General features: G+C 49.7%; 1 protein-coding gene across 1 annotated transcript in view; it reads right to left on the reverse strand.

Moving 5' to 3' along the window:
* Positions 1-1,355: 1,355 nt before the first annotated feature.
* The window catches only part of heatr6 (HEAT repeat containing 6), a 92,666-nt gene continuing 81,442 nt past the window's right edge, over positions 1,356-12,579 (reverse strand). Inside the window, exons 17-20 of the mRNA XM_045717488.2 lie at positions 11,150-11,274; positions 10,189-10,285; positions 3,959-4,163; positions 1,356-3,175 (exon numbers count right to left, since the gene is read on the reverse strand). Coding sequence (XP_045573444.2) covers positions 2,553-3,175; positions 3,959-4,163; positions 10,189-10,285; positions 11,150-11,274 — 1,050 coding nt within the window. The 3' untranslated portion in view covers positions 1,356-2,552. The remainder of the gene's footprint in view (positions 3,176-3,958; positions 4,164-10,188; positions 10,286-11,149; positions 11,275-12,579) is intronic.

Consider the following 12,579-nt stretch of genomic DNA (forward strand, 5'->3'; position numbering starts at 1 on the left):
CCCGTTAGAGACTCCTGGACCTGATCTCTCCGGGACCTCCCATCTGATCCAGTTAGAGACTCCTGGACCTGATCTCTCATCTGATTCCGTTAGACTCCTGGACCTGATCTCTCTGGACCTCCAGATAAATAAATCTGGTTATTAATGTATCTGCTGAAACTCTCTATGCCATTTACCAGATGTTGGATTACATAATGTGCACTTAGATTCTAATATGAATAATTGTAGGATTTTTCACTCGCAGAACAAGTGGCTCTTGATATGTTTATTTTGTTGCAACGGCAGATTTCATGTTAATCCCATGTTGATTTGAGTCATCATTTGAATATTTTCTCAGCAGGTTCAGAGTAAATGACATCAGGAGTCACACAGACAGAACCACAGGTCGGTAACAACAGTGTTGATCAGGTTGAGGTGTCAGACTATTGGCCATCAATAACACGGATACGGGATCAGGAAGAGAGGCTAGCGCCCGCTGGTCCAGACTATTGGCCATCAATAACACGGATCAGGAAGAGAGGCTAGCGCCCGCTGGTCCAGACTATTGGCCATCAATAACACGGATCAGGAAGAGAGGCTAGCGCCCGCTGGTCCAGACTATTGGCCATCAATAACACGGATCAGGAAGAGAGGCTAGCGCCCGCTGGTCCAGACTATTGGCCATCAATAACACGGATCAGGAAGAGAGGCTAGCGCCCGCTGGTCCAGACTATTGGCCATCAATAACACGGATCAGGAAGAGAGGCTAGCGCCCGCTGGTCCAGACTATTGGCCATCAATAACACGGATCAGGAAGAGAGGCTAGCGCCCGCTGGTCCAGACTATTGGCCATCAATAACACGGATCAGGAAGAGAGGCTAGCGCCCGCTGGTCCAGACTATTGGCCATCAATAACACGGATCAGGAAGAGAGGCTAGCGCCCGCTGGTCCAGACTATTGGCCATCAATAACACGGATCAGGAAGAGAGGCTAGCGCCCGCTGGTCCAGACTATTGGCCATCAATAACACGGATCAGGAAGAGAGGCTAGCGCCCGCTGGTCCAGACTATTGGCCATCAATAACACGGATCAGGAAGAGAGGCTAGCGCCCGCTGGTCCAGACTATTGGCCATCAATAACACGGATCAGGAAGAGAGGCTAGCGCCCGCTGGTCCAGACTATTGGCCATCAATAACACGGATCAGGAAGAGAGGCTAGCGCCCGCTGGTCCAGACTATTGGCCATCAATAACACGGATCAGGAAGAGAGGCTAGCGCCCGCTGGTCCAGACTATTGGCCATCAATAACACGGATCAGGAAGAGAGGCTAGCGCCCGCTGGTCCAGTTGATTGACCATCAATAACACAGATACGGGATCAGGAAGAGAGGCTAGCGCCCGCTGGTCCAGTTTATTGATAAACACACAGAAGATATTACAATAATGCGCTAGTACTGTAGTCATATAACTAATAATAGTACTGTAGTCATATAACTAATAATAGTACTGTAGTCATAACTAATAATAGTAGTCATATAACTAATAATAGTACTGTAATCATATAACTAATAATAGTACTGTAGTCATAACTAATAATAGTAGTCATATAACTAATAATAGTACTGTAGTCATATAACCAATAACAGTACTGTAGTCATATAACTAATAATAGTACTGTAGTCATATAACTAATAATAGTACTGTAGTCATATAACTAATAATAGTACTGTAGTCATATAACTAATAATAGTACTGTAGTCATATAACCAATAATAGTACTGTAGTCATATAACTAATAATAGTACTGTAATCATATAACCAATAATAGTACTGTAGTCATATAACTAATAATAGTACTGTAATCATATAACTAATAATAGTACTGTAAATCAACTTCTACACCAAAATAATTGTAATATAACAGTAATAATAGCACTGTAATTCTATAATAGCAGAGTTATCCCTTATAGTACTGTAATAACAGCAGTAGTACTAATAAGAACAGTGTTAGCGGTATTAAGGCAGTCCATCTGCTTTAACATCAGGAATGAATTATTTATTACTGTTCACGTGGAATAAAACCTGTTCACGTGGAATAAAACCCTTTGGAATGGTGACAGTTTACCGTTCCACAGTCGACACGTCTACACCTAAACCCGGAAACAGACCATCGGTCTGTCCCGTTCTCCTGGACCAGTCCCGTTCTCCTGAACCAGTCCCGTTCCCCTGAACCAGTCCCGTTCCCCTGAACCAGTCCCGTTCTCCTGAACCAGTCCCGTTCCCCTGAACCAGTCCCGTTCCCCTGAACCAGTCCCGTTCTCCTGAACCAGTCCCGTTCCCCTGAACCAGTCCCGTTCTCCTGAACCAGTCCCGTTCCCCTGAACCAGTCCCGTTCCCCTGAACCAGTCCCGTTCTGTTCCTTCCTGAATTAGGCACTCGTTCATTACAACGGACTGTTGTGAGGAATATGGTGGAAACTACACCCTCTTGTCCACGATGCAAATCCTGCTCCTAAATTCATGAAGGGGAATGAGGAGGGGGAACAGGAGTTGGGCTACGGTGTGGGGGTTAAAGGTTAATCTGAGGGGGAGACCTTCAGCTCCTCACAGCTCCTCAGAACATCCTCCAGAAATGCCACCACCACCACCAACGCACTCTTCTCCTCTTCATCACCCTCTTCCTCCCCATCTACACAAAGACTCCTCAGTCTCTCCAGCGTCTCTCCCAGAGTCCTCACTCTCTCCTCCCCCTTTCGCTCTCTCTCCCCTTCCGTCTCTCCACTCCCTCCCTCCGTCCCTCCTCCTCCTCCTCTCCCTCCGTCCGTCCCTCCCTCCCCTCTCAGGTATTTTACCAGGTGTTCCTTGAAGCCCCTCCCCTCCTCCATGACGAGCGACATCCCCAGGGCGGGCATGTCCTGTGATTGGCTGAGTCGTAGCAGGTGTGTGAGGGTGTGTGTGAGTGTGTGTCGGAGAGAGGAACAGTAGCGGTACTCCAGGAAGTCCTGCGTCTCCTCGCTGTGTTCCAACGCCGCGGCCAGTGAGCGCCAAACGCGCCCGAACCGCTCCGCGTCGCCGTAGCAATGACGGGAGGTGGGGACGGAGAGGGCAGCGGCAGACTTGATGCGCACCTTGAAGTTCTGACAGGAAGTGACAACACAGCAGAGGGCGGAAAACGCGTCGCCGGACCAGGAAGCAGAATCTGGAGAGAGAGATCGAGAGAGCGAATGAGTGAAGGTTTTGAGGCCAACAGAAAGTCAGTGTGAACTGAGGGTCAGGGCAGTGTGAACTGAGGGTCAGGGCAGTGTGAACTGAGGGTCAGGGCAGTGTGAACTGAGGGTCAGGGCAGTGTGAACTGAGAGCAGTGTGAACTGAGGGTCAGGGCAGTGTGAACTGAGGGTCAGGGCAGTGTGAACTGAGGGTCAGAGCAGTGTGAACTGAGAGCAGTGTGAACTGAGGGTCAGGGCAGTGTGAACTGAGGGTCAGGGCAGTGTGAACTGAGGTCAGGGCAGTGTGAACTGAGGGTCAGGGCAGTGTGAACTGAGGGTCAGGGCAGTGTGAACTGAGAGCAGTGTGAACTGAGGGTCAGGGCAGTGTGAACTGAGGGTCAGGGCAGTGTGAACTGAGGGTCAGGGCAGTGTGAACTGAGGGTCAGGGCAGTGTGAACTGAGGGTCAGGGCAGTGTGAACTGAGGGTCAGGGCAGTGTGAACTGAGGGTCAGGGCAGTGTGAACTGAGGGTCAGGGCAGTGTGAACTGAGGGCAGTGTGAACTGAGGGTCAGGGCAGTGTGAACTGAGGGTCAGGGCAGTGTGAACTGAGGGTCAGAGCAGTGTGAACTGAGGGTCAGGGCAGTGTGAACTGAGGGTCAGGGCAGTGTGAACTGAGGGTCAGGGCAGTGTGAACTGAGGGTCAGGGCAGTGTGAACTGAGAGCAGTGTGAACTGAGGGTCAGGGCAGTGTGAACTGAGGGTCAGGGCAGTGTGTACCGAGTGGCAGGGCAGGGTTCTTGAAGGCGTTGCCCAGGGCGTAGCAGGCATTCCAGCGGACCTTCATCGTTGCTTCTGATTGGACCGTGGTGACCAGCGCGCTGACCGCCTCCTCTAGGGGGCGCTGGAACCCTGGCCGGGTCAGCTGACTGGCAGACAGGAAGTGGAGCAGGTTCCCCAACGCACGAACCGCATTACTCTTAACCTGGAGGAGAGAGAGAGAGGGAGAGAGAGAAAGAGAGAGAGAAAAGAGAGAGAGAAAGAGAGAGAGAGAGAGAGAGAGAGAGAGAGAGAGAGAGAGAGAGAGAGAGAGAGAGAGAGAGAGAGAGAGAGAGAGAGAGAGAGAGAGAGAGAGAGAGAGAGAGAGAGAGAGAGAGAGAGAGAAGAGAGAGAGAGAGAGAGAGAGAGAGAGAATGAGAGGTCATGAGCAGATGAGCTCCTGAATTTTTCAGCATGTTTTTACACAAAGATAGATTTAGAGTCAGATAAACTATGTCACCAGGACATATACAGGATACTACCCTCCACAACACTATGTCACCAGGACATATACAGGATACTACCCTCCACAACACTATGTCACCAGGACATATACAGGATGCTACCCTCCACAACACTATGTCACCAGGACATATACAGGATACTACCCTCCACAACACTATGTCACCAGGACATATACAGGATACTACCCTCCACAACACTATGTCACCAGGACATATACAGGATACTACCCTCCACAACACTATGTCACCAGGACATATACAGGATACTACCCTCCACAACACTATGTCACCAGGACATATACAGGATACTACCCTCCACAACACTATGTCACCAGGACATATACAGGATACTACCCTCCACAACACTATGTCACCAGGACATATACAGGATACTACCCTCCACAACACTATGTCACCAGGACATATACAGGATACTACCCTCCACAACACTATGTCACCAGGACATATACAGGATACTACCCTCCACAACACTATGTCACCAGGACATATACAGGATACTACCCTCCACAACACTATGTCACCAGGACATATACAGGATACTACCCTCCACAACACTATGTCACCAGGACATATACAGGATACTACCCTCCACAACATAACCTTCACTCCAAATCAAAACTCCAAACCTGATTTTGGACAACATTTTCTGGAAGGATTCCTACTACCAAATATTGTTATTCTCAAGGACTATACAGAAAATGCTCTGGCAAAACAAGCACAACAAAAAGTAATGAGTAATATTTAGTCTGAAGCTACTTTTAAAGCCAAGAAGAAAAATAAATTACAATAATCTATTTTACAAGGACTGAGTTAAGTTAAGACTACAAAGCTTGCTAAGACAGAACAGATATGGCTCCAACTTCATTTAGCACTGCCGTGTGAAGTGAGAGGTGTCAAAGCCCCCAGCACAGAGTACTACTCCCTCATTGAAATGAAGGATAAATTCACCCAGCTGGAGGTAAGACAGGTAGAGCTGGACCAGCAGGTGAACACACTCCAGTCAACACCAAAAAAAAATAGTCCAGCTCAACAACACCCCATTAACCAGACCCAGACAACAGTCCAGCACAACAACACCCCCTTAACCAGACCCAGACAACAGTCCAGCACAACAACACCCCCTTAACCAGACCCAGACAACAGTCCAGCACAACAACACCCCCTTAACCAGACCCAGACAACAGTCCAGCACAACAACACTCCTCAACCAGACCCAGACAACAGTCCAGCACAACAACACCCCCTTAACCAGACCCAGACAACAGTCCAGCACAACAACACCCCCTTAACCAGACCCAGACAACAGTCCAGCACAACACCCCCTTAACCAGACAACAGTCCAGCACAACAACACCCCCTTAACCAGACCCAGACAACAGTCCAGCACAACAACACCCCCTTAACCAGACCCAGACAACAGTCCAGCACAACAACACCCCATTAACCAGACCCAGACAACAGTCCAGCACAACAACACCCCCTTAACCAGACCCAGACAACAGTCCAGCACAACAACACCCCCTTAACCAGACCCAGACAACAGTCCAGCACAACAACACCCCCTTAACCAGACCCAGACAACAGTCCAGCACAACAACACCCCCTTAACCAGACCCAGACAACAGTCCAGCACAACAACACCCCATTAACCAGACCCAGACAACAGTCCAGCACAACAACACCCCCTTAACCAGACCCAGACAACAGTCCAGCACAACAACACTCTCTTAACCAGACCCAGACAACAGTCCAGCACAACAACACCCCCTTAACCAGACCCAGACAACACCCCCTTAACCAGACCCAGACAACAGTCCAGCACAACAACACCCCCTTCACCAGACCCAGACAACAGTCCAGCACAACAACACCCCCTTAACCAGACCCAGACAACAGTCCAGCACAACAACACCCCTTAACCAGACCCAGACAACAGTCCAGCACAACAACACCCCCTTAACCAGACCCAGACAACAGTCCAGCACAACAACACCCCCTTAACCAGACCCAGACAACAGTCCAGCACAACAACACCCCCTTAACCAGACCCAGACAACAGTCCAGCACAACAACACCCCCTTAACCAGACCCAGACAACAGTCCAGCACAACAACACCCCCTTAACCAGACCCAGACAACAACACCCCCTAACCAGACCCAGACAACAGTCCAGCACAACAACACCCCCTTAACCAGACCCAGACAACAGTCCAGCACAACAACACCCCCTTAACCAGACCCAGACAACAACACCCCCTAACCAGACCCAGACAACAGTCCAGCACAACAACACCCCCTTAACCAGACCCAGACAACAGTCCAGCACAACAACACCCCCTTAACCAGACCCAGACAACAACACCCCCTTAACCAGACCCAGACAACAACACCCCCTTAACCAGACCCAGACAACAGTCCAGCACAACAACACCCCCTTAACCAGACCCAGACAACAGTCCAGCACAACAACACCCCCTTAACCAGACCCAGACAACAGTCCAGCACAACAACACCCCTCAACCAGACCCAGACAACAGTCCAGCACAACAACACCCCCTTAACCAGACCCAGACAACAGTCCAGCACAACAACACCCCCTTAACCAGACCCAGACAACAGTCCAGCACAACAACACTCTCTTAACCAGACAACAGTCCAGCACAACAACACCCCCTTAACCAGACCCAGACAACAGTCCAGCACAACAACACCCCCTTAACCAGACCCAGACAACAGTCCAGCACAACAACCCCCCTTAACCAGACCCAGACAACAGTCCAGCACAACAACACCCCTTAACCAGACCCAGACAACAGTCCAGCACAACACCCCCTTAACCAGACCAAGACAATAGTCCAGCACAACAACACCCCCTTAACCAGACCCAGACAACAGTCCAGCACAACAACACCCCTCAACCAGACCCAGACAACAGTCCAGCACAACAACACCCCCTTAACCAGACCCAGACAACAGTCCAGCACAACAACACCCCCTTAACCAGACCCAGACAACAGTCCAGCACAACAACACCCCCTTAACCAGACCCAGACAACAGTCCAGCACAACAACACCCCCTTAACCAGACCCAGACAACAGTCCAGCACAACAACACTCTCTTAACCAGACAACAGTCCAGCACAACAACACCCCCTTAACCAGACCCAGACAACAGTCCAGCACAACAACACCCCCTTAACCAGACCCAGACAACAGTCCAGCACAACAACCCCCCTTAACCAGACCCAGACAACAGTCCAGCACAACAACACCCCCTTAACCAGACCCAGACAACAGTCCAGCACAACAACACCCCCTTACCCAGACAACAGTCCAGCACAACAACACCCCCTTAACTAGACCCAGACAACAGTCCAGCACAACAACACCCCTCAACCAGACCCAGAGTGCTGCAGGTGAAGAGAGAGATATCTGTACTCTGGAATGTGGTGAGACATGTGGTGCCTTCAAATTGTTTAACTTGGGTCAAACGTTTCGGGTAGCCTTCCGCAACCTTCCCACAATAAGTTGGGTGAATTTTGGCAAATTCCTCCTGACAGAGCTGGTGTATCTGAGTCAGGTTTGTAGGCCTCCTTGCTCGCATGCTTTTTCAGTTCTGCCCACAGATTTTTTATATGATTGAGGTCAGCGCTTTGTCATGGCCACTCCAATACCTTGACTTTGTTGTCCTTAAGCCATTTTGCCACAACTTTGGAAGTATGCTTGGGGTCATTGTCCATTTGGAAGACCCATTTGCGACCAAGCTTCAACTTCCTGACTGATGTCTTGAGATGTTGCTTCAATATATCCTCCAAATTTTCCTCCCTCATGATGCCATCTATTCTGTGAAGTGCACCAGTCCCTCCTGCAGCAAAGCACCCCCACAACATGATGCTGCCACCCCCGTGCTTCACGGTTGGGATGGTGTTCTTCGGCTTGCAAGCCTCACCCTTTTTCCTCCAAACATAACTATAATCATTATGGCCAAACAGTTCTATTTTTGTTTCATCAGACCAGAGGACATTTCTCCAAAAAGTACGGTCGTTGTCCCCATGTGCAGTTACAAACCGTAGTCTGGCTTTTTTATTGCGGTTTTGGAGCAGTGGCTTCTTCCTTGCTGAGTGGCCTTTCAGGTTATGTCGATATAGGACTCGTTTTACTGTGGATATAGATACTTTTGTACCCGTTTCCTCCAGCATCTTCACAAGGTCCTTTGCTGTTGTTCTGGGATTGATTTGCACTTTTCGCACCAAAGTACGTTCATCTCTAGGAGACAGAACGCGTCTCCTTCCTGAGCGGTATGACGGCTGCATGGTCCCATGGTGTTTATACTTGCGTATTACTGTTTGTACAGATGAACGTGGTACCTTCAGGCGTTTGGAAATTGCTCCTAAGGATGAACTAGACTTGTGGAGGTCTACAATGTTTTGAGGTCTTGACTGATTTCTTTTGATTTGCCCAAGATGTCAAGCAGAGGCACTGAGTTTGAAGGTAGGCCTTGAAATACATCCACAGGTACACCTCCAATTGACTCAAATTATGTCAATTAGCCAATCAGAAGCTTCTAAAGCCATGACATCATTTTCTGGAATTTTCTAAGCTGTTTAAAGGCACAGTCAACTTAGTGTATGTAAACTTCTGACCCACTGGAATTGTGATACAGTGAATTATAATTAAAATAATCTGTCTGTAAACAATTGTTGGAAAAATGACCTGTGTCATGCAGAAAGTAGATGTCCTAACCGACTGGGCAAAACTATAGTTTGATAATAAGACATTTGTGGAGTGGTTGAAAAACGAGTATTTATGACTCCAACCTAAGCGTATGTAAACTTCCAAGTTCCACTGTAAATAGTGAATAAGAGGGGACCAAGTACAGAGCCCTGGGGCACACCACTACAGACAGACAATTTAATAGACATGAGCCCATCAAACAGAGTGCACAGTTCTATCAGACAGATAGTTAACAAAACATGTAACTGCTCTGAAAGACCTACACTCGACAATCTCTGCCTCAGTATAGCATGATCAACTGTATCAAAAGCCTTAGAGAGATCAATATATAAAAACTATTTTAGCAGTTCACTAACAAGGGCTTCAAGTATTTTCGCCAGTGGTGACAGCTTTGAACATTGGCCGAGAATTATTTAAAATAGTTGGATCTCCCCTTTTAAAAGCGGTCGGACAAATGCTGATTTGGAATTTCATTCCATTCCAGGGTTAGATTAAACAGATATGTAAGTGGTTCAGCTATGAAATCAGCTGCCAGATTTAAAAAGCAGGGATCCAGAAGATAAGGACCTGCAAGCTTTCTCTGATCTAAGGATTTCAGGGCTTTATGTACCACCTGCACTGAGAATGACAAAAAGCTAAAAGTTAGACCATCTCTCACTGGTTCATCCACACAGGGTTGTACAGAGACAGAGGATACTGAATCAAACAGCCTACCAGATGATACAACTTGCTCATTGAAACAATTCAGCTTTTCAGTTGTGTCATATACAGCAACAGAGTCCTTCAAAACACAAGACAGTAATTCATTAACATTACCAGACAGACTTAATAGCCTTCCAAAACTTTCTAGATTGACGATGAAAAAACCCCGATTTAATCCATTTTAGAATAAGGCTGTAACGTAACAAAATGTGGAACAAGTCAAGAGGTCTGAATACTTTCTGAATGCTCTGTAGTGGTGTGTGTTCTCACCCTGTCCTTGTCAAAAGCAGCCTTGGTGGCTGACTGCAGCATCTGGAGCACTAACATATCAGACAGCTCCTCCTGGAAGACCTCCCCAACACATTCCCTGAGAGGAGGAGAGAGGGAGGAGAGGGAGAGAGGGAGGAGAGGGAGGAGTGGGGAAGGAGGAGAGGGAGGAGTGGGGAAGGAGGAGAGGGAGGAGTGGGGAAGGAGGAGAGGGAGGAGTGGGGAAGGAGGAGAGGGAGGAGTGGGGGAGGGAGGAGAGGCAGGGGGGAGGGAGGGAGGGAGGAGGAGAGGGAGGAGTGGGGGAGGGAGGAGAAGGAGAGGGGGAGGAGAGGGAGGGAGCGCAGGGGGAAGAGGAGAGGGAGAGGAGAGGGAGGGAGCGCAGGGGGAAGAGGAGAGGGAGGAGAGAGAGGAGAGGGGGGGAGCGCAGGGGGAAGAGGAGAGGGAGGAGAGAGAGGAGAGGGGGAGGGAGGAGAGGGAGGGGGGAAGAGGAGAGAGCGAGGGGTAGAGGGGAGAGAGCGAGGGGTAGAGAGAGGGAGGGAGAGGAGAGGGAGAGGGGAAGAGAGAGGAGAAAGCGAGGGGTAGAGAGAGGAGAGAGCGAAGGGGAGAGGGGAGAGAGCGAGGGGGAGAGGGGAGAGAGCGAGGGGGAGAGAGAGGGAGAGGAGAGGGAGAGGGAGAGGGGAAGAGAGAGGAGAAAGCGAGGGGTAGAGAGAGGAGAGAGCGAGGGGGAGAGGGGAGAAGGGAGAGAGGGACAGGAGAGAGAGGGGACAGGGGAGAGGGGGGACAGGGACATGAGAGAGAGAGAGGGTACAGGGACAGGGGAGAGAGCGAGGGATAGAGAGGAGAGAGCGAGGGAGAGCGGGGAGAAGGGAGAGAGGGACAGGAGAGAGAGCGAGAGAAAATTAATAGACGGGCAAGCTGATGGGTTGTCCACATTGACAGTTTGTGTGTGTGCGCGGTCTCTCACATGTTGACGATGAGTGTGTCGGTGAGGTTGCCTAGCGACCAGGCGGCCTTGGAGCGGACATTGGGTGAGCGGTCGTCCAGGGCTGTCAGGATGGCATTGGCCGTGTCTGCTACAAACATCACATCCTGTAGAGACATGATGTCACTTCCTGTACAGCAGAGATCCTTCCTCTACTCTAGCAGACTAATCATCATCATCATCATCATCATCACCCTGACTAGCTGAACCAGCTGGGTGTTATAAACAGACTCACCACTACCACCCTGACTAGCTGAACCAGCTGGGTGTTATAAACAGACTCACCACCACCACCCTGACTAGCTGAACCAGCTGGGTGTTATAAACAGACTCACCACCACCCTGACTAGCTGAACCAGCTGGGTGTTATAAACAGACTCACCACCACCACCCTGACTAGCTGAACCAGCTGGGTGTTATAAACAGACTCACCACCACCCTGACTAGCTGAACCAGCTGGGTGTTATAAACAGACTCACCACCACCACCCTGACTAGCTGAACCAGCTGGGTGTTATAAACAGACTCACCACCACCCTGACTAGCTGAACCAGCTGGGTGTTATAAACAGACTCACCACCACCACCCTGACTAGCTGAACCAGCTGGGTGTTATAAACAGACTCACCACCACCCTGACTAGCTGAACCAGCTGGGTGTTATAAACAGACTCACCACCACCCTGACTAGCTGAACCAGCTGGGTGTTATAAACAGACTCACCACCACCCTGACTAGCTGAACCAGCTGGGTGTTATAAACAGACTCACCACTACCCTGACTAGCTGAACCAGCTGGGTGTTATAAACAGACTCACCACCACCCTGACTAGCTGAACCAGCTGGGTGTTATAAACAGACTCACCACCACCCTGACTAGCTGAACCAGCTGGGTGTTATAAACAGACTCACCACCACCCTGACTAGCTGAACCAGCTGGGTGTTATAAACAGACTCACCACCACCCTGACTAGCTGAACCAGCTGGGTGTTATAAACAGACTCACCACCACCACCCTGACTAGCTGAACCAGCTGGGTGTTATAAACAGACTCACCACCACCACCCTGACTAGCTGAACCAGCTGGGTGTTATAAACAGACTCACCACCACCACCCTGACTAGCTGAACCAGCTGGGTGTTATAAACAGACTCACCACCACCCTGACTAGCTGAACCAGCTGGGTGTTATAAACAGACTCACCACCACCACCCTGACTAGCTGAACCAGCTGGGTGTTATAAACAGACTCACCACCACCCTGACTAGCTGAACCAGCTGGGTGTTATAAACAGACTCACCACCACCACCCTGACTAGCTGAACCAGCTGGGTGTTATAAACAGACTCACCACCACCCTGACTAGCTGAACCAGCTGGGTGTTATAAACAGACTCACCACCACCACCCTGACTAGC

Source organism: Salmo salar, chromosome 04 (assembly GCF_965601325.2).
Source record: "Salmo salar chromosome 04, fSalSal1, whole genome shotgun sequence".
In the NCBI taxonomy this organism is placed as follows: domain Eukaryota; kingdom Metazoa; phylum Chordata; class Actinopteri; order Salmoniformes; family Salmonidae; genus Salmo; species Salmo salar.